The sequence below is a fragment of the Thalia democratica genome, chromosome 6 (assembly GCF_965202585.1).
Source record: "Thalia democratica chromosome 6, ktThaDemo2.hap1.1, whole genome shotgun sequence".
Lineage (NCBI taxonomy): Eukaryota > Metazoa > Chordata > Thaliacea > Salpida > Salpidae > Thalia > Thalia democratica.
The window spans coordinates 34,700,936-34,724,241 of NC_139170.1; the positions used below are offsets into that span (position 1 = coordinate 34,700,936).

The 23,306-nt window shown below is 29.9% G+C and overlaps 1 protein-coding gene and 2 non-coding genes across 3 annotated transcripts; 1 reads left to right on the forward strand and 2 right to left on the reverse strand.

Annotated features, from left to right (window-relative positions):
- Positions 1 to 3: 3 nt before the first annotated feature.
- LOC145837996 (dynein regulatory complex subunit 2-like) lies at positions 4 to 22,235 on the reverse strand. The gene is made up of 11 exons (XM_082945509.1): positions 22,061 to 22,235; positions 20,261 to 20,365; positions 19,499 to 19,646; positions 17,638 to 17,861; positions 16,638 to 16,835; positions 13,997 to 14,202; positions 4,514 to 4,640; positions 2,923 to 3,063; positions 2,266 to 2,381; positions 786 to 874; positions 4 to 313 (listed from the first exon to the last, which is right to left on the reverse strand). Exons 1-11 carry the CDS (start codon positions 22,199 to 22,201, stop codon positions 276 to 278), a joined length of 1,533 nt encoding a protein of 510 aa, XP_082801635.1. The 5' UTR covers positions 22,202 to 22,235; the 3' UTR covers positions 4 to 275.
- Trnas-uga (transfer RNA serine (anticodon UGA)) lies at positions 1,235 to 1,316 on the forward strand. The gene has a single exon. It is a non-coding gene; the product is annotated as a tRNA-Ser (tRNA).
- Trnai-uau (transfer RNA isoleucine (anticodon UAU)) lies at positions 1,626 to 1,715 on the reverse strand. Its single transcript is given in 2 exon segments — positions 1,626 to 1,661; positions 1,678 to 1,715. It is a non-coding gene; the product is annotated as a tRNA-Ile (tRNA).
- Positions 22,236 to 23,306: the final 1,071 nt, after the last annotated feature.

Sequence of the window (23,306 nt, forward strand, 5' to 3'; positions counted from 1 at the left end):
ACTATGATATTGCTATTAAATATAATGTTGTGGTACTAAGATTTGTTATAACTTAATAAATACTCTTAAATAATTCAGTTTAATTAAAGTTTTCAAAATAACTCTTGGCTGATTAAAATAAAATAGGCAAAGCAGTGAAGTATAAAAACTTTTGATGTGGTTTTTAATATTTTTAAAAAATATCAAGAATATAATAGTTTTTGTCACAGTTTTAAGACACACAACACAAAGTATTCACAGTTAAATATTTATAATCTGAAATAAAAACTTTTTATTCATCCTTTCATCCAGTATTGGAAAGATGCGCCTGGTCCTAAAAAAATATTATATAAAAAATGATAATATAATAAGTTAAATGTAATGATTCAAATTATTTATCAACTAAAAAAAAATATTCATTTTAAACTAATAAAAAAAAACTTACATTACTTTACAACTTTATTTACAAAAATAACTATAAAATAGTTTAACAACTTTAAATTTTTAATCTTTTATACAAATTACTGTCATATTGTATATATTTCCAGTTAACAATAAAAAGATAAATTTAGTGTACTAAAATACTGTTTATAAAAGAAATAAATAATAGTATTTTTCAATACAAAAACTAAAAATCGTTTATAACACAATAATTGTTGTTTAGCTTACATTAATAAAAAAATGATACATACTTTTTGAAAAAAAATATTACAAGCAAGCTAAACAAGTATGTAAAATAAACAGTTATTTTTATACAACTTATAACTTTTAGCAAAAGGTGATTTATGCAAAAAAAAAAAATTTACCTTGCGCATTATTATTACTCCTTCCATTGTTAATCACATGAGCTCTGTTAATACCAATAACTCTGCCGTCTGTTATAGGTACCTCCAATCTGTTACAATTATTTATTATATGTAACGAAAAATTGTTATATTTACTACTACATAGTCTTGTTTGTAGTATCACAAGAAAATATTTATATTTTATGTAGCTTTGTATAACTTAATGTAAATGTATAGGTTACATTACGGAGTTTAAATAACCAAAAGAACAATATAATTTTAATTATTTCTAGTCATAAGTTTATGCTTTCTCTGAAATATTGAAAAAAAATTTAAATAATAATAAACATTTAGTATTTTAATATGCAGTTATCGCGTAATAGTATTTAGATTACAACATTGAACAAACTGCTGAAGGTTGAAGCAGCAATTTTGTGTTTATAAACGCGAATTCATGCATTCAGCCACAAGCTGCGATGGCCGAGTGGTTAAGGCGATGGACTTGAAATCCATTGGGGTCTCCCCGCGTAGGTTCAAATCCTGCTCGCAGCGCTTTTTATTTTTCAAAATTATGAAACTAATACAAAACTTATAATACGCTTCATCACAACATAAATTATAAAAACTAATAGGTTCTCATATTAACTTCAAAATTGTTTGATTTACTGAAATCTGAGGAGAATTCGATACGTTGTATATAGTGCTTATTTATTTCAAACAAAGTATATAAGGATTTGGCTTTTTAGCTTATGTTTAATTAGAAAATGCAAAATAAAAAGTTTAGTATTATACTTTAAATAAAGGAGAGGGTTTCATAGTTATAAAAAAGATGAAAGCAAAATTTAAAATTACAACAAAATGTGCTCCCGGTGAGGCTCGAACTCACAACCTCCGCATTTCTCCGATACTATCTTATAAGTACGGCGCGCTAACCGATTGCGCCACGGGAGCTACGCACGTAAAGCTGTTGTAGCTTATATAAATGCACAATTTATGTGACCAGTTGCTAAGCGAATATTACCAAGGTTGTTTAAGTGTGTTGCTGTGTTCTGTTAAGTTTAAAAAAAACACTCTACATTAATTTTAATTTAAATATTTCAAAAAACTATAAATAGTATTTTAACTAACAAATCAACATAGATAATAGTTATTGTTTATAAAAATAAAGCTGTGTATTAAAATTTAAAGCAGTAAAAGTAATTTTTAGTTACTTTCTGCTAAAAATAGGATACACACAAAAGTTTACACACAATTATTAAGATTTAAATGACATTTACAAATGGTTCTTGAATTTAATTAAGCTATTTTTTACAATTTAGATTAATAATATAGGTTAAATACTTAAATACTTTTCTTTGTATTTACTAACTAAAATGTGTTAAAAAACTTTGAATATTACTAATTGCAATACTGTAGTTAAATAAAATAAACTATATTTAAATAAATATGATACAAATTGTTTAAACAGTAATGAAAACAACACCATTTAAAATAAACTAACGGAACATTAGCACGTTGGTTAACAATAAACAGTGAATTGTTTTGGCTCAAAATTTCATCGTTAACCGAAATTCCATCCAAATACTGCTTCAATATCAGCCTTAACTGGTTGTTTTCCTACCAATTTTTTATAAACTCATGTCAAACTAAAACTAGCTAAAACGTTACGTTATTAACGGTAAATACGTTTTTTAAGTTTTAAATAAACCTCTATCAAATTTATTTAAAACAATAAGCAATTTTATGGAACAACAGTTAATTATTTCTTTTAAATACTTTAACAAGTGTATCTGTTTTGTTTATCCACAACAACATAAATCATCTAAGACTAAATAAAATTTCTTGAGAAACTATTTTTTGAACTTGTAAAAAGTTTAAGCAGCTTAGTTTATTATCAAATTGTTGTTTTATATACTTTTGTTATAAATGTTACATACTTTGTTTATTCACAACAAGACAGCCTTGTAAACACTTCGACTGACTTGTGTGAGACATTTGGCAATACCAAACGTTTGTTTAAACAAAGCTAAGTTTAAATAATAAAAAAAGTTTAAAAATTTTCAAACCTTACAAATGGAATTTATTAAACATAATATTAGAAATTTATCGCGGACATAGTTTGAATCTAACATTACATTAAGTTTGTTAAACAACTTACTTGTGTGAGGGTGTTTGATTCCTTGTCGAGGGCCAATTTGTCGAACAGAACCTTGTTGTACCTCTTCCAAAAATTTTCCAGTCCACTGAAATCGTGCATGAGTTTGCTGAGCGGTTCGCTCGGTTCCTCCAACTCCGTTTGCTGTAAATTGTCAGTTAGTTTACTAAAAGAATATTACAAAAAAAATTGTTTGGTTAATTATTAAAAGTTGGATTTTGACTAGAGATTTAACTATTAGTGTATAAACTGAAGTAAAATAATTTGTTTTTTGACAAAACTTAATGCTAAAATTTAACACGTTAAAAAAACACAATTACACTGTTTCACCACAAAGCATATTTTCAAATTGTAAATCTTATTCAAATAGAAGTAATAGAATAGAACTCAAACAAAACACGGAATAGTGTTTCTTAAAAAAAATAAAATTTTAATTTTCAATCTCCTTCTTGGATAGATTACTCTGTCTAATTTGTTTTTAACTCAAAAGTTGAAACTTGAAGCTATTAATAGTTCAAAAAAATCGATTAAATAGAATTTTAGTTGATTGCTGTAAAAAGACCCATGATAACATGAGTAATACCAGCAATAACAACTTTATTAAGTTTTTCAAAATGATTATAAAACTTTATATGATAGCTAATTAGTACATAAAAATTAAAAAATATTTTTGGCCTTTATGCAATACTTAATCTTAAAATCAATGCATATATGAGATGTTTTATGTGTGAATAAAAGCTACCGATTAAAATTTTACTTTACTTTGAAGTACTTAACTATTTATCAGATTTACGATTGTTATTGGATGGCATGTTTATTAACCAATGTAGGTGTAACGGGTTTAAATAACATAAAAAACTACTACTTTAAAGAAATTTTGTGTCATATATACTTGGTTAATTGACATAGAAATATTTTTTGAGTTAGATTTAGATTAAAGACTAAAATAATAGTGTACAAGTAAAATAATTAGTCTTATGATCAAGTTTAAAACAACTTTTTACATTAAACTTGCAATGTAATTGATTACTGATTGCACAGTTCATTGTGTATAAGTACTGCCAAATATTACAGCTTCACAATTGACAAATAACTTTATAAGACAGCTGTTTTAGTATTCAAAAATCAAAATAATAAGTTGTGCTTCAAAATATATATATATAAGCTGAATGCATGCATACCAATTTCAAATGGAACATACAGAAAACTTTTAAATAAAGTTTTAGAATTTAAACCTTTCAATCTATAATCAAATGTCGTATAAACAATACTTCATACATGTTTTTTAATTAAAACAATACTAGATTTATTTATAAAACTCATAGAGTAAATTGCAAACTGTTTATAATATAAACAACAACAATACAAGACTGAGTTAGACTGAGTGAAAATTCAAATAGAAATTCCTTAAAATTACCAATATAAAAGTTAACAAGAAGTGATACCATATTTAGCATGAGTCTATAAAAATCACAGTAGTTTTCAATATAAAAAAATAAGTGATGTCGTGTTTTGTATTACTTGATACAAAGTAAAGTAATTTTCAACTACAAAAATATATAAAATTGTGTAATTTTTTATAAAACAAACAAACAGTGATGTCTTCCTGTTCTTCTTTGGTGAGACTGGATGCGAAGTATGGGAGGATTTTCTCCTCTTCTGTTTCCAGTTTCCTGCAAACCTCCGCGTACCTCAATATCGTCTCGCCCTTCTCTGCCACCCTGCGTTAAACAAAAGTTGCATACAGAGGTGTGGGTAGTTTAGGTCAAGAAAATTTCACAAAGTAGTTGCTGGTTAGTTGCACTTAACATAGTTTGTAGGAACTCATAAAAGTGTAAAAAAAAAATAAAATGTACAAAAAAAGTTTGTAAACTTTATTACACCTAGCTAAGTATAAACGGTTTAAAAAATGTGTTAAGATACTTATAAGCATTGTCACTGTGCACCGTTTCAATAAAAAAACACCAAAAACAAAAAAACTTGTTAAGGTGTTTTATGGCACTGTTGTAATGTTGCACCACCTTATTAACAAACAAATAAAAAACTTAATAATGTGTTTTATGGGGGAACGGGTCAAAATTGCACGAAGACATCTTATTAACAAACAAACTTGTTAGGTGTTTTATGGCGGTGTTGGAGTGCTGCACCATCTTATTAACAAACAAACTTGTTAAGGTGTTTATGGCACTACTTGAATGTTGCACCATCTTATTAACAAACAAACTTGTTAAGGTGTTTTATGGCAGTGTTGGAATGCTGCACCATCTTATTAACAAACAAACTTGTTAAGGTGTTTTATGGCAGTGTTGGAATGTTGCACCATCTTATTAACAAACAAACTTGTTAAGGTGTTTTATGGCAGTGTTGGAATGCTGCACCATCTTATTAACAAACAAACTTGTTAAGGTGTTTTATGGCAGTGTTGGAATGTTGAACCATCTTATTAACAAACAAACTTGTTAAGGTGTTTTATGGCAGTGTTGGAATGTTGCACCATCTTATTTACAAACAAACTTGTTAAGGTGTTTTATGGCAGTGTTGGAATGTTGCACCATCTTATTAACAAACAAACTTGTTAAGGTGTTTTATGGCAGTGTTGGGGTGCTGCACCATCTTATTAACAAACAAACATGTTAAGGTGTTTTATGGCAGTGTTGGAATGCTGCACCATCTTATTAACAAACAAACTTGTTAAGGTGTTTATGGCACTACTTGAATGTTGCACCATCTTATTAACAAACAAACTTGTTAAGGTGTTTTATGGCAGTGTTGGAATGCTGCACCATCTTATTAACAAACAAACTTGTTAAGGTGTTTTATGGCAGTGTTGGAATGTTGCACCATCTTATTAACAAACAAACTTGTTAAGGTGTTTTATGGCAGTGTTGGAATGCTGCACCATCTTATTAACAAACAAACTTGTTAAGGTGTTTTATGGCAGTGTTGGAATGTTGAACCATCTTATTAACAAACAAACTTGTTAAGGTGTTTTATGGCAGTGTTGGAATGTTGCACCATCTTATTTACAAACAAACTTGTTAAGGTGTTTTATGGCAGTGTTGGAATGTTGCACCATCTTATTAACAAACAAACTTGTTAAGGTGTTTTATGGCAGTGTTGGGGTGCTGCACCATCTTATTAACAAACAAACATGTTAAGGTGTTTTATGGCAGTGTTGGAGTGTTGCACCATCTTATTAACAAACAAACTTGTTAAGGTGTTTTATGGCATTGTTGGAATGTTGCACCATCTTATTAACAAACAAACTTGTTAAGGTGTTTTATGGCGGTGTTGGAGTGTTGCACCATCTTATTAACAAACAAACTTGTTAAGGTGTTTATGGCAGTGTTGGAATGTTGCACCATCTTATTAACAAACAAACTTGTTAAGGTGTTTTATGGCGGTGTTGGAGTGCTGCACCATCTTATTAACAAACAAACTTGTTAAGGTGTTTTATGGCAGTGTTGGGGTGCTGCACCATCTTATTAACAAACAAACTTGTTAAGGTGTTTTATGGCATTGTTGGAATGTTGCACCATCTTATTAACAAACAAACTTGTTAAGGTGTTTTATGGCGGTGTTGGAATGTTGCACCATCTTATTAACAAACAAACTTGTTAAGGTGTTTTATGGCGGTGTTGGAGTGTTGCACCATCTTATTAACAAACAAACTTGTTAAGGTGTTTTATGGCGGTGTTGGAGTGCTGCACCATCTTATTAACAAACAAACTTGTTAAGGTGTTTAATGGCAGTGTTGGAATGTTGCACCATCTTATTAACAAACAAACTTGTTAAGGTGTTTTATGGCAGTGTTGGAATGCTGCACCATCTTATTAACAAACAAACTTGTTCAGGTGTTTTATGGAAGTGTTGGAATGCTGCACCATCTTATTAACAAAAAAACTTGTTAAGGTGTTTTATGGCAGTGTTGGAATGCTGCACCATCTTATTAACAAACCAAACTTGTTAAGGTGTTTTATGGCAGTGTTGGAGTGTTGCACCATCTTATTAACAAACAAACTTGTTAAGGTGTTTTATGGCATTGTTGGAATGTTGCACCATCTTATTAACAAACAAACTTGTTAAGGTGTTTTATGGCAGTGTTGGAATGTTGCACCATCTTATTAACAAACAAACTTGTTAAGGTGTTTTATGGCATTGTTGGAGTGTTGCACCATCTTATTAACAAACAAACTTGTTAAGGTGTTTTATGGCAGTGTTGGAGTGCTGCACCATCTTATTAACAAACAAACTTGTTAAGGTGTTTTATGGCAGTGTTGGAATGTTGCACCATCTTATTAACAAACAAACTTGTTAAGGTGTTTTATGGCATTGTTGGAATGTTGCACCATCTTATTAACAAACAAACTTGTTAAGGTGTTTTATGGCAGTGTTGGGGTGCTGCACCATCTTATTAACAAACAAACTTGTTAAGGTGTTTTATGGCGGTGTTGGAATGTTGCACCATCTTATTAACAAACAAACTTGTTAAGGTGTTTTATGGCAGTGTTGGAATGTTGCATTATCTTATTAACAAACAAACTTGTTAAGGTGTTTTATGGCAGTGTTGGAATGCTGCACCATCTTACTAACAAACAAACGTGTTAAGGTGTTTTATGGCAGTGTTGGAATGCTGCACCTTCTTATTAACAAACAAACTTGTTAAGGTGTTTTATGGCGGTGTTGGAATGTTGCACCATCTTATTAACAAACAAACTTGTTAAGGTGTTTTATGGCAGTGTTGGAATGTTGCACCATCTTATTAACAAACAAACTTGTTAAGGTGTTTTATGGCAGTGTTGGAATGTTGCACCATCTTATTAACAAACAAACTTGTTAAGGTGTTTTATGGCAGTGTTGGAATGTTGCACCATCTTACAGGGTTGCCACTCTTTGAGCCAAAAAATCTTCCCTGAGTGACCAAAAATTTCCCTGAGTAACCTTAAATTTCCCTGAGTTTCCCTGAGTATTTTTCAAATCTTAAAAGAAAAAATTTCTCTTCTAACACATATTATTAATACCTCATTCTTATTTTTCTTCTTTAATAATAAAAGGAAGGTTGATGTGTATGCTTCTGCACTAAATTTATGAAAAAAACTGTTTTCAAAAACTCAATCTTAAAAGGTTTAAACCAATTAAAAATTAAAAACTAAATTTTTGCACAACTTTGTGTAAACTTGTAAACTGAAAACAAGTAGTTGTAAACAAATAACAAATAACTTTATTATTTAAAAAATAAGAACTAATAGTACAACATAGTGTTTTTTAAACTACATAAGTAATTAAAAATAAAAAGTTTATTAGAACTTTTCAATGAATAGTTAACAACAATTTTCATTTCTCTAAACTGTTTGATTTTACTTAAGTAAATATAAATTTAAAACTAAAAAAAACTACAATGTTAATACTAAGAATATTGAAGAACTAGCCGCAAGGCTAAAAAAATTCTAAATAACCACTTAAATGATAAAAATTACTACTTTTGAGCAAAATATTGAAACTGGATTAACAAACCTCATTCTAGATCTATAAAAAAATTTCCCTGAGATTTTCAAAAACTTCCCTGAAATTTAGAGAAAAAATCAAAACTTCCCTGAGTTTCCCTGAGTTAAAAGAAAAATGCCAAAATTCCCTGAGTTTCCCTGAGATTCCCTGAGATTTTCTACAGTTTGAAAATTCCCTGAGATTTCCTGAGTTCCCTGAGTGTGTGGCAACCCTGATCTTATTAACAAACAAACTTGTTAAGGTGTTTTATGGCGGTGTTGGAATGTTGCATTATCTTATTAACAAACAAACTTGTTAAGGTGTTTTATGGCAGTGTTGGAATGCTGCACCATTTTATTAACAAACAAACTTGTTAAGGTGTTTTATGGCGGTGTTAGAATGCTGCACCATCTTATTAACAAACAAACTTGTTAAGGTGTTTTATGGCAGTGTTGGAATGCTGCACCATCTTACTAACAAACAAACGTGTTAAGGTGTTTTATGGCAGTGTTGGAATGTTGCATTATCTTATTAACAAACAAACTTGTTAAGGTGTTTTATGGCAGTGTTGGAATGCTGCACCATCTTACTAACAAACAAACGTGTTAAGGTGTTTTATGGCAGTGTTGGAATGTTGCACCATCTTATTAACAAACAAACTTGTTAAGGTGTTTTATGGCAGTGTTGGAATGCTGCACCATCTTATTAACAAACCAAATTGTTAAGGTGTTTTATGGCAGTGTTGGAATGTTGCACCATCTTATTAACAAACAAACTTGTTAAGGTGTTTTATGGCAGTGTTGGAATGCTGCACCATCTTATTAACAAACAAACTTGTTAAGGTGTTTTATGGCAGTGTTGGAATGTTGCACCATCTTATTAACAAACAAACTTGTTAAGGTGTTTTATGGCAGTGTTGGAATGCTGCACCATCTTATTAACAAACAAACTTGTTAAGGTGTTTTATGGCAGTGTTGGAATGTTGCATTATCTTATTAACAAACAAACTTGTTAAGGTGTTTTATGGCAGTGTTGGAATGCTGCACCATCTTACTAACAAACAAACGTGTTAAGGTGTTTTATGGCAGTGTTGGAATGTTGCACCATCTTATTAACAAACAAACTTGTTAAGGTGTTTTATGGCAGTGTTGGAATGTTGCACCATCTTATTAACAAACAAACTTGTTAAGGTGTTTTATGGCAGTGTTAGAATGCTGCACCATTTTATTAACAAACAAACTTGTTAAGGTGTTTTATGGCGGTGTTGGAATGTTGCACCATCTTATTAACAAACAAACTTGTTAAGGTGTTTTATGGCAGTGTTAGAATATTGCACCATTTTATTAACAAACAAACTTGTTAAGGTGTTTTATGGCGGTGTTGGAATGTTGCACCATCTTATTAACAAACAAACTTGTTAAGGTGTTTTATGGCAGTGTTAGAATGCTGCACCATTTTATTAACAAACAAACTTGTTAAGGTGTTTTATGGCAGTGTTGGAATGTTGCACCATCTTATTAACAAACAAACTTGTTAAGGTGTTTTATGGCAGTGTTAGAATGCTGCACCATTTTATTAACAAACAAACTTGTTAAGGTGTTTTATGGCGGTGTTGGAATGTTGCATTATCTTATTAACAAACAAACTTGTTAAGGTGTTTTATGGCAGTGTTGGAATGCTGCACCATCTTATTAACAAACAAACTTGTTAAGGTGTTTTATGGCGGTGTTGGAATGTTGCACCATCTTATTAACAAACAAACTTGTTAAGGTGTTTTATGGCAGTGTTGGAATGCTGCACCATTTTATTAACAAACAAACGTGTTAAGGTGTTTTATGGCAGTGTTGGAATGCTGCACCATCTTATTAACAAACAAACTTGTTAAGGTGTTTTATGGCAGTGTTGGAATGCTGCACCATTTTATTAACAAACAAACTTGTTAAGGTGTTTTATGGCGGTGTTGGAATGTTGCACCATCTTATTAACAAACAAACTTGTTAAGGTGTTTTATGGCGGTGTTGGAGTGTTGCACCATCTTATTAACAAACAAACTTGTTAAGGTGTTTTATGGCAGTGTTGGAATGTTGCACCATCTTATTAACAAACAAACTTGTTCAGGTGTTTTATGGAAGTGTTGGAATGCTGCACCATCTTATTAACAAAAAAACTTGTTAAGGTGTTTTATGGCAGTGTTAGAATGCTGCACCATTTTATTAACAAACAAACTTGTTAAGGTGTTTTATGGCGGTGTTGGAATGTTGCATTATCTTATTAACAAACAAACTTGTTAAGGTGTTTTATGGCAGTGTTGGAATGCTGCACCATTTTATTAACAAACAAACTTGTTAAGGTGTTTTATGGCAGTGTTAGAATGCTGCACCATCTTATTAACAAACAAACTTGTTAAGGTGTTTTATGGCAGTGTTGGAATGCTGCACCATCTTACTAACAAACAAACGTGTTAAGGTGTTTTATGGCAGTGTTGGAATGTTGCACCATCTTATTAACAAACAAACTTGTTAAGGTGTTTTATGGCAGTGTTGGAATGCTGCACCATCTTATTAACAAACAAACTTGTTAAGGTGTTTTATGGCAGTGTTGGAATGTTGCATTATCTTATTAACAAACAAACTTGTTAAGGTGTTTTATGGCAGTGTTGGAATGCTGCACCATCTTACTAACAAACAAACGTGTTAAGGTGTTTTATGGCAGTGTTGGAATGCTGCACCATCTTATTAACAAACAAACTTGTTAAGGTGTTTTATGGCGGTGTTGGAATGTTGCACCATCTTATTAACAAACAAACTTGTTAAGGTGTTTTATGGCAGTGTTGGAATGCTGCACCATCTTACTAACAAACAAACGTGTTAAGGTGTTTTATGGCAGTGTTGGAATGCTGCACCATCTTATTAACAAACAAACTTGTTAAGGTGTTTTATGGCGGTGTTGGAATGTTGCACCATCTTATTAACAAACAAACTTGTTAAGGTGTTTTATGGCAGTGTTGGAATGTTGCACCATCTTATTAACAAACAAACTTGTTAAGGTGTTTTATGGCAGTGTTGGAATGCTGCACCATCTTATTAACAAACAAACTTGTTAAGGTGTTTTATGGCAGTGTTGGAATGTTGCATTATCTTATTAACAAACAAACTTGTTAAGGTGTTTTATGGCAGTGTTGGAATGCTGCACCATTTTATTAACAAACAAACTTGTTAAGGTGTTTTATGGCAGTGTTAGAATGCTGCACCATCTTATTAACAAACAAACTTGTTAAGGTGTTTTATGGCAGTGTTGGAATGCTGCACCATCTTACTAACAAACAAACGTGTTAAGGTGTTTTATGGCAGTGTTGGAATGTTGCACCATCTTATTAACAAACAAACTTGTTAAGGTGTTTTATGGCAGTGTTGGAATGCTGCACCATCTTATTAACAAACAAACTTGTTAAGGTGTTTTATGGCAGTGTTGGAATGTTGCACCATCTTATTAACAAACAAACTTGTTAAGGTGTTTTATGGCAGTGTTGCAATGTTGCATTATCTTATTAACAAACAAACTTGTTAAGGTGTTTTATGGCAGTGTTGGAATGCTGCACCATCTTACTAACAAACAAACGTGTTAAGGTGTTTTATGGCAGTGTTGGAATGCTGCACCATCTTATTAACAAACAAACTTGTTAAGGTGTTTTATGGCGGTGTTGGAATGCTGCACCATCTTATTAACAAACAAACTTGTTAAGGTGTTTTATGGCAGTGTTGGAATGCTGCACCATCTTACTAACAAACAAACGTGTTAAGGTGTTTTATGGCAGTGTTGGAATGCTGCACCATCTTATTAACAAACAAACTTGTTAAGGTGTTTTATGGCGGTGTTGGAATGTTGCACCATCTTATTAACAAACAAACTTGTTAAGGTGTTTTATGGCGGTGTTGGAATGTTGCACCATCTTATTAACAAACAAACTTGTTAAGGTGTTTTATGGCAGTGTTAGAATGCTGCACCATCTTATTAACAAACAAACTTGTTAAGGTGTTTTATGGCAGTGTTGGAATGCTGCACCATCTTACTAACAAACAAACGTGTTAAGGTGTTTTATGGCAGTGTTGGAATGTTGCACCATCTTATTAACAAACAAACTTGTTAAGGTGTTTTATGGCAGTGTTGGAATGCTGCACCATCTTATTAACAAACAAACTTGTTAAGGTGTTTTATGGCAGTGTTGGAATGTTGCATTATCTTATTAACAAACAAACTTGTTAAGGTGTTTTATGGCAGTGTTGGAATGCTGCACCATCTTACTAACAAACAAACTTGTTAAGGTGTTTTATGGCAGTGTTGGAATGCTGCACCATCTTATTAACAAACAAACGTGTTAAGGTGTTTTATGGCAGTGTTGGAATGCTGCACCATCTTATTAACAAACAAACTTGTTAAGGTGTTTTATGGCGGTGTTGGAATGTTGCACCATCTTATTAACAAACAAACTTGTTAAGGTGTTTTATGGCAGTGTTGGAATGCTGCACCATCTTATTAACAAACAAACTTGTTAAGGTGTTTTATGGCAGTGTTGGAGTGCTGCACCATCTTATTAACAAACAAACTTGTTAAGGTGTTTTATGGCAGTGTTGGAATGCTGCACCATCTTATTAACAAACAAACTCGTTAAGGTGTTTTATGGCAGTGTTGGAATGCTGCACCATCTTATTAACAAACAAACTTGTTAAGGTGTTTTATGGCAGTGTTAGAATGCTGCACCATCTTATTAACAAACAAACTTGTTAAGGTGTTTTATGGCAGTGTTGGAATGCTGCACCATCTTATTAACAAACAAACTTGTTAAGGTGTTTTATGGCGGTGTTGGAATGTTGCACCATCTTATTAACAAACAAACTTGTTAAGGTGTTTTATGGCAGTGTTGGAATGTTGCACCATCTTATTAACAAACAAACTTGTTAAGGTGTTTTATGGCAGTGTTGGAATGCTGCACCATCTTATTAACAAACAAACTTGTTAAGGTGTTTTATGGCAGTGTTGGAATGTTGCATTATCTTATTAACAAACAAACTTGTTAAGGTGTTTTATGGCAGTGTTGGAATGCTGCACCATCTTACTAACAAACAAACGTGTTAAGGTGTTTTATGGCAGTGTTGGAATGCTGCACCATCTTATTAACAAACAAACTTGTTAAGGTGTTTTATGGCAGTGTTGGAATGCTGCACCATCTTATTAACAAACAAACGTGTTAAGGTGTTTTATGGCAGTGTTGGAATGCTGCACCATCTTATTAACAAACAAACTTGTTAAGGTGTTTTATGGCAGTGTTGGAATGTTGCATTATCTTATTAACAAACAAACTTGTTAAGGTGTTTTATGGCAGTGTTGGAATGCTGCACCATCTTACTAACAAACAAACGTGTTAAGGTGTTTTATGGCAGTGTTGGAATGCTGCACCATCTTATTAACAAACAAACTTGTTAAGGTGTTTTATGGCAGTGTTGGAATGTTGCACCATCTTACTAACAAACAAATTTGTTAAGATGTTTTATGGCAGTGTTGGAATGTTGCACCATCTTATTAACAAACAACAAACTTGTTAAGGTGTTTTATGGCAGTGTTGGAATGTTGCACCATCTTGCTCAACAACTTCCGCTCCTGTTCCCTGCAGTTGCCCATCTCGAACTTCAGTCGCTGGAAGTGGCACTGCACGAACTCTCTCTCCTCCCTCAGCATCTTGTTCCTCTCCTCGCACTCCCGGTTGTTCTGCTGCATCCTTCCCTTCAACGAGGATATCGTGTCCTGTGTTTACAACTTGTATGACAGAGAAAAAATCAAGTGTAAAAACAACTAAAAATCATATCGATAAGGGTTTTAATTTACATTAAAATGTCTATATAATAATTTTTTCGAAATTTTTAAATTAGATCATTTTTTATTGTAAACACTCTTTTCAGTGATGATATCGTGTACTGTGGGGTTTATAAAAAAAATTAATTGGTGGAAAATGAAAAACAGAAAACATAGTTGTTTGAAGTACAGGTTTTATGACAAGATAAAAACCATTTAATTTTAAAACAAAAAATGTTTTTTTCTTTTTGCTTCTCTTTAGCGACGATATCATGTCCTGTAGAATAGGATGATTACTAATTTGATGCAAAAGATACTTTACTTAGTTATTACATAGATGTGAGAATAAGTTAGTTTAGTACATTTGTAAAAAAAGCAAGATAGTTCTAAAATGATTAACTTAAGGCCATAGGGGGGTCCAAAATTTTTTTTTACAAAAATTAACTTTGGCTATTATATGAAAAGTTTAAGTACAAACTACAAGCCAGTTTTTTAGAATTCAAAAATATCATTTAACTTTTGAGATATTTAATTTTTTGTAAAAATTTTCCGATATAAACGTATGGACCGCAAATTTTTCGGGGTCGATTTTCTCAGAAATTTTAAAATTCACTAAAAATTTATCTCCTCCTTCATTTTTCAAGCAATCTTCTTCAAATTTTTAGGAAACGTTCCTCATAATAAAAGGAAAAAACGTTACTTTAGAATATTAGTAATTTCAAAAAATAAAAATTTTATCACAAAAATTTTAAAAAAAAAGTGTTTTTTTTTCAAAAAATTATATTTTTACAAAAAAAAAGTTTAATTCCAAAATAACGTTTTTTCGTTATTGTATAAAGATTAGACTGTGAAAGTTTGAAGAAGATTGGATTGCTTGAAAAATTTAGGAGGAGATAGATTTTAAATAAAATAGTCTTTTTTCGCTGTTTTAGTTTTCCCTTACAATGGGGAATCTATTATGCGGCCCGACTTCGACTGGTCATATCTCAATAAATAATTCGAACTTTTTAAAACAATAAAAAGCATCTTGAAGCTTGGAAAAAACTCTATAAAATAAGATCAACTTGTAAAAAACATGGTTTACCCCCCTATGGCCTTAATCAAAAGTATAACATTTTTTTTTCAATAACATGTTTTAATAGTTCTAACGATCCTTCCTTTGAGCGATGATATCGTGTCTTGTTGAATGAGATATTGGTGGTTTCTTTTTTAACGTTTGGATCAGTTTAGGATAAAAACATGTGAATGAAAACGTCTTGCTTAAAACGATATAAAGGATTTAGTTTGGAAAAAAAAAGATAGAAAAATAATTCTAAAAACTATAAGGTATCTTCATTGATATGTTTGAGTAACTCTAACACCTCCATTTAATGTATGTATCGTGTCCCGTATTGAGGTAGTTGTAAAGCAGTCAGTTTGTTTGATAACTAAATAAAAATTAAACTAAATAGAAAAACTATCTGTTTTGTCAAAAAATTAAAAAGGTTGTAAAGTTTTTTGCAATAACACGTTTTAATAGTTAGGAAGTAATTTTAAAATTCAATGATGGTATGAGTGGAAATGATTTATAAACAATAGGTGTGTGAATCATTTTGATAGGAATAAATATAAGCATGAATTCGGTTGAGTTCGTTTAGTATGCTTGTGTATAAAAAATGTCTTTTATAAAGCATAAAACTTATTTTTTAAAAATAGTTAGAATTTTTTTTTTTTGATAATGAAGTTTAATAATTGTAACAAGTTACACTTAACCAGTCTCCATTGTTAATTAAATAGTTTCAACAAATTAAACTTGAGCTATATTGGTTGTAAGTTAAAGTTCTTAACCATATCTAATTACTAAGTGTGACGACAAAGCTATTTTTATCTATAAAGTAATTTACATTGAAAACAGCAAACTGATTGTAAGTTGCTTTAAACCAAACACCTTAATTGCGCCATCTGCAAATTTATCCAAGTTACAATAAGTAAAATTTGCTAAGGTAAAATTACAATTATATATGTTCTCATGCACTTTACTTGTATAGTACCATAGATGTGCTAACCTAAACACAAAATGACAAGTCATAGTTTTTTGCACATTGTCTTACAACAACAAACTTGTAACTTTTGAATAATCATATCAAGTTTTTTTTTATTACATAAAATATTACTTGTGAGATCTGCGGGCTTTATTTAAACTTCAACATAACAAGAACAAAACAAAATACCTTTATAAAAATACCTATATAAGTACAAAATATGTTATTATTAATATCAATTTTGAGCAAATGATGACAATAAACCTGCAGTTTTTGCAGTTTCTTCGTCTTAAAGTCATTATATCAATATTCTCATTACTATTTAAAACACAATAAAACAAGTCATATTGCGCACAATAAACAAACCTGCAGTTTTTGCAGCTTCTTCATCTGCATGTCGATTTCCCTGCTGCTCTTCTCATCCTTGTTCTTCAGCAGCTCGAACGCCGCCTTCCTCTCCTCCGTCGTCTCGTTGTAGTTCTTCAGCGCCGACTGGAACTGCTTCCACAAGTTCTCCACCGAACTTTCAAGCTGGATCCTCAGCGCGTGCTTCTCTTCCAAGTTCTGAATGAGTTGCAAGTTTACTTTTTTCATGATTTTATCCAAATACAACTTTTATTACTTTGTTTCCAACTACATTGATTAAAATTACAATAGTTTGCTTCTTTTCCAAGTTCTATTTAGGTGGATTTGTTTTTACGGTCAACATTATTTGTTAGCACTTATATTTCATACTTTTAATACAGATTTTTTTTGTGTTTTACATTTAACTCAATTAATTTTTTTTAAACTTCGTTCGCAATTAAAATAATTTGAATTTGAATTATAAAAAACAGAGCTTTTGAGATACAAAAGTCAGAAAACATATTTTTAACTATAAATCTAATAATGTTTTATTGCATTAGTAAAAGAAACACTAAGCAGAAAAAACAAACACTTATTTTAAAGGGTAAATAAACAAAACTAAAACAATTTCAATGGAATTTCTCATTCAGTTACAAATTATAAAGCTTAATGTTTATGAACTAACTAATTTAAAAAGTAACACATGTAACTAAAATTAATATCGTACTTTTTTAGCAAAGATAGTTTAGAATTCAGACTCTTAATCTATACTATTAAAACTTTTAAAATTGTTTATCTGTGATTTTATAACAAGTTAAACAAATAAACAAACTCAACTTTATCCTTAACGGCATCTAAATATAAAATAGTAACTAAATTTCAAAAAACTAATGTTTTCAAAACATTCAATTTGAAAACATATTGAATAAAAGTTTCAGGGGAACTAAAAACAATGAAATCTATTAAAGAGACAGTCGTGTAAAACTTAAGTATTTAATAAAACTATTCAAACAAACTCAACCTTATTTTTAATGTCGTCCCTCAAGCTCTGAAACTCCTGCTTGGCCTCGTTCTCCTGCTCGGTGTGGTTGTAGTCCATGGCGAACAGTATGTCCTGCAGCTTCTTCATCTCGCTGTGGTGCATCTGGTTCATCAGCTGCCTCTCGGTGTCGAACTCCCTCCTGATTGTCGTCAGTTCGTCGTTGTACACGTGGTACAGGTCGTTCAATCTGCGCTTGTGCAGGTCTGTACAATGAGATAACAGTAACTGATAACAGTGAATCTTGTTATATATCATTATTTAACAGATTGTGTCGAGTTAGTACTAGTGAATTTAATATAGAAAAGAGATGTGGTTGGTGATTGGAACGTTTAGTGTTTTAGAACAATTCAACTGCGGCTCATTTCAGTGTGGTTAGATTTAAAATTGTTTTCATTTTAGTTTTTCATTGGTATTAAAATAATTAAGTCAACAAGGAGTTACTCTTCAAGTTTGTGTGGTGAGTAGGTAGTTGAAATAGTAAATGTTTTTAAAGTTTCGTTTTATAATTGAGAAGCTGAGATAATTTATCCAAACCGATTTCAAAGATCCGATAGCAGAACTTAAACAAAGTATGGTAGTTTACCAGTTTAATTACTTCTGTGAAGCTAGTTATGTCGGGATGACCTCAAGACAATTTGGCAAAAGAATAAAGGAAAGTATTACAAAAAGTGTCGTTGAATTTTGTATGAGTAATAAGAAAACTATATCTATTAGAGTAATAAATGCTTCAAAAAGATCTGCTATTGCAGAACACTTAGTAAATAACCTTGATTGTGCAAGTAATTATAATTTAAAAAGACTTAAAATTATTAGAAGTTGTTTTCACATTTCTGATTTAATTAAACTTGAGGCTATTTGTATTTTGTTAAGAAAACCTAATTTGTATAAACATAAAGATTTTGATTATACTATTTCGTTGTTTTCTTAAATTGTTTTATAAGTTGTTGCTCTGTTTTATTAATTTTTATTTAGTTGCATTGTAATTAGAAGTACTCATGTATAGTTAATTACCCTTTGCTTTATTATTATTACTTTTACGTTGATTGCATTTTCACTATATAAGCTAGATTTGAAATTTTATCTTTATTGCTTAGTATACAACTGACGAAATAAGCATGAAATATGTATTGTTCTGAAAATTTGAGTCTTATTTATATTGTTTGAAAGAATTTATTAAAGTGTCAAAAAATGTTTATTTTTCTAAGTAATATAAATTATATTTTCACCTTTTTCTTATAATAAGGGCATAGGGGAGTGGGGTACTAAAAATATAGAAGTAAATCCATTTTCAATATTAACAGATTTGAATTTTAGTTAAAGACTTACTGTGAAAATATGAAAAAAATTGCTGAAAAGTTACTTTGAATTTCGTTAAGTAATTAAAATATTTAAAGCTAAGATAAAAATCTACAATTTGTGACCAACTTAAAAAACCAAGGTGGACCCCCTAATGTCCTTAAATGATTTTAGCCTGTATAAAATAAACACTTTAAATTAGTTTGTAATATATTCAAGTGCTAATACAAGTTTAGCAAACAAAGTTGTACAATATAACCACCAGAATAAAACAAAAAATTAGATTGGTTTTTGAAAAGCTAGTCAAATATTTCAAAACTTTTAGTGTGGTCGTAGTTCTACAACAGTTCAATAAGCATACGTGGGTAAAACAGTTTACATGAATAAAAGCTTATGATTACAACCAACCGATGAGAAGGTCGTTAATGTAAAAATTTATATTCTCTTAAATTCGTTGATCATAGCATTTTGTTGCTTGAAAAATAAAATGATAAGTTCTACCGTTAACTCATAAAGTATACTTGTAAATTTTTTTCAAACCAACCGATGAGATTGTCTATGTTGTAGAAGTGCTTCCTCGCAGCCACATTGTACTGTTCCTCACTCTCATCCACATCTTGCAACAATGCGTTCACCAGACTCTGCTTCCTGTCCACCACTCTCTCGAATGTCTGACTCATTATTGCTATCTCCTTTTAATTGTTAAATTCGTTTTTAAAAGTAGATTTGCACACTAAAATTTTTTAATCACACAAAATTTGAAGTTTATGACACTACTTAATACTAATTTGTTACACATAATATTTTGCTTATTTTTCATGTGTAGTATTTAAACAATTATAAAAAAAATATTAATAATACCTTATTTTAGAAGAAATGCTTTAAAATTGTTACATATTTTAAACAATGTATTTTCAATAAACACTAAATAAAAAAAGTATTATCAGAAATTTTAAAAAATTCTGTAGTAGAAAACTAATATTATTAACTCATATATTACTTACTAGGAAAAAATAAATAGATACTGTTTAGTATTAATAATAAGTAAACAAATGATGTGGAGTTAATCAATAAAAATACATTAAATAAGTGTTTTTATTTGTAATTAAAGGTATTTAATAACATATAAAATCAAAAAATTTGACAAAATAAAAGTTTACTTAACACCAAGCTAAATCTAAGTTTAATTTTTTTTTACAACTTTACAAGCTAATTATGTACCTCTGTATATAATAAAACAAACATAAAACTAAATAAGTACAATTCAAAACAATGTTGTTAATAGCTGAACAAAAGTTAAACTTACTTTTTTAAGTTCTTTGGTTTTTGCTTCTCTCATGATTTTTCTCCATTTTTGATTGAGTTTGTTTAAGTTCTTCTTTGAGTGCTTTTCTTCTTTTTCAAGTTTGTCCTAAAACATACAAATATAATTAAGTAAATATGACAACCCTGTTATTTTAAGCATTTGATAAAGCACTAAAACACTGGAAATAACATAGTTTCCAAGTTAATTTACACTAAATTATATTAATGCCATGGAAGAGGTTACTTTTTTATTAAGTTTTACTTTTTTTAAGTAATTCAGCTACTTGATGTTTCTGATTTTATAAAAAAAATCAAAGTAGTTTTTTGAGAAATAAGTGGTCAAAGATGGAGAATTATTTATGGAAGTTGCATTCTAAGGATGAATGCAGGTCCACCTTGATTTTTACAAGTTGATCTTATTTTGTAGAGCTTTATCTGAGCTATCAACATTCTAACCGTTTAAAAAAAAATCAAATTAAAATTTAAGATATGAGCCATCAAAGGATGTTCAACAGATTTCTTATGGAAGGCAAAAACTAAAAACGCAAAAAAGACAATTTCATTAAAAAGCTTTCCTCTTTTTCATTTTTTAAACAATCTTCTTAAAATTTTCACAGAAAGTCTATCAATAAATTTTGAATAGATATAGCGCAAAAGTGTTTTTAACAGTGAAAAATATTTTTTTTATAAAAAAAAATCTTCTGTATTTTATCTTTTTTTTTTCCTATTTAACATTTTTTAAAAGTCATCATCAAAAGTTTTAAAAAAAAAGGAACATTTCCTGGAAGTTTGAGCTCTCTAGCTCAAAAAGTGAAGAAGAAGATAGATTTTTAAAACTTCTGAGAAAAATAAGCTTAAAAAATTTGCAGTCTATACGCTTGTATTGGAAACTTTTTACAAAAATCACAATATTTCAAAAGCTAAATAAAATTTTTAAGTTCCATAAAATGGGCTTGGAGTTTTGTACTTCAAGCTTTCATACAACAATCAATGTTGGACACCCTATGTCTTTAGTAGGGGAAAAGTACACTAACTTACTAAAAACATATCTCCACCTGCAGACTTTCAGCATTCACTTTAAAAATTCTTAGCTAAGATACTAAATAAAGTTTGAGAAACTTAGATAAATAACAGGTGTTTTAAACTTTTTATAAATACACTTTCATCAAAAATATACAATTTTCACATTTTTTTCAAATTTTTGTTCCTTTTTTTTTACTTAAGGTAATAAAATTTACTTTGTACAAGTTGTTTGTGATATATATTTATAAAATGACTTCTGAAAATCAAAATTAAGTTGCTTTTAAAATGAAAGAAAAGAAAGCTTTTAATAAATTTATCAAAACACTCAGAAAACTGGCCTTAAAATAACTATATTTAAACTTTTATATGGAACACTGTTTAAAATATCAATAGCTATTTTTTTATACAGTCTCTGGTAATACTTTAAGGTTTTAAACAAAGCAAGTGTTAGTTTTTGTAAAAAAATGTTGGTCTCCCCCATGGCCTTAACTTAAAACAAGTTGACATCTACAAAGTTAAAATAAAAACATGAACTGTAAAGTTTTTATTTATTAACTTCATTTTGAAAATTAGTAATTAAGCAATTAATAAAATAAATAACTGTTATAAAACAATATAAAGGAAACAAGTAAGTTAAAGTAACTTACTCTAAAAACAAACTTTATAATATTTCAGGAAAAAATATTTTAAAAACTACTTTAATACAACTGATAAACGTTATTAAATATTCAAATAGTAAAATATTGAACAACCAGTATAGTGTAATAAAATGACAAACTCTTAAAAACTGCATGAGCATCTCTTCCTTTTTCTTTCTCATTTCTTCTTCTTTGAGCGCTTTCTGTTCCAACAGCAGAAGTTTCTCTTCTTCGGTCAAAAGCTTCTTCTTCTTCTTACCCTTCTTTGCTTTTTTAGCCATCTTTGTTTTTAATGCTTTATTTTAAAGTTGCTGTTTTCCTGAAACAAAACTTGCAAAGTATAAATTTAATCTACCCAAAAATTTCTCGGGCAAATATAGTTTTAAGTTTAAAAACTTTGTTTTTTAAACTTGTAAACAATTAAAAAAAAAAGTATAATTACAAACACTTGATAACAATAATAACAAAATTAGTCTAAGAAAATAGGTATTCCTGTTTTACTATTTTTTGTAAAGAATAATTAGACTCTTTTAGATCTTTAATAATAAGTAATGAACTTAACCAACAACAGCATCCAAAATGACCCACAACCAACGCAAAACAACTCAGTTTTGTTGATGATGGCCAAAATGAATACAGGGTAAAAGTCTAATTAAGTTAGAATTTACAATTTAAATAAATGAAAATTTATTCATAATAACTGAAAGGTGGCCACTGATTTAATAAAAAATATGTCAAGTTTTGAAACTGCAAGTTTTCTTGTCCCTTTTTAGTGGATAGATAATTATACTTTGCAAAAAAAAAATAGTTTTAAATTAGTGAAAAGATACTGAAATGCTGCTTTATATGTGTTTTGTAACAAAAAAAAAACAGGATTATACTTTAACTACATGATAGTCATTTTTTGTATAATTTAAATTTAGGAACTAGCTATAAAATTAAACGTTGTTCAAAATTAAAGGTTTCTAGGTAAAATGGCTTTCCAGGTAAATTCAAAATTTTCAGGTTTCCTGCATTTATTTAAATACTGCTCTTTATAACTTTTTTATAAGTTGGAAAATTAGTAATTTGTAGAGGACATAAGAGTACATCAATTTTTACTGTTTTTAATGTCAACTTTTTTTAAAACTTTAAGTAAAATTTGAGATATCAGAGCAACTCAAGTAAGAGAGTTCCTTATGAAACGCTCCGACTAAAAAGACAAAACATGCTACTTCACTTAAATTGTTTCACCTCCTTAATTTATAGAACCTTTTATTATTTTAATTTTCTCAGTCTCAACTTTAACAAATACTAAACAACCTGTAGGAAGTTGCTTATGTAATGTTTAAAAGTATAAGGAACTTTTTTTAAATTCATAGTAAATCAGCTATGTTTTTTTTTTTT

What these genes read in the sequence shown, in the direction of transcription:
- LOC145837996 (XM_082945509.1), bottom strand. Translation starts at nt 22,201, where the DNA reads ATGGCTAAAAAAGCAAAGAAGGGTAAGAAGAAGAAGAAGCTTTTGACC. An exon ending in TGCTCATGCAGTTTTTAAGA is followed by an intron (nt 20,366 to 22,060) that starts GTTTGTCATTTT and finishes TGTATGTTTTAG; the next exon opens with GACAAACTTGAAAAAGAAGA. An exon ending in GGGACGACATTAAAAATAAG is followed by an intron (nt 16,836 to 17,637) that starts GTTGAGTTTGTT and finishes CAACTCATTCAG; the next exon opens with AACTTGGAAGAGAAGCACGC.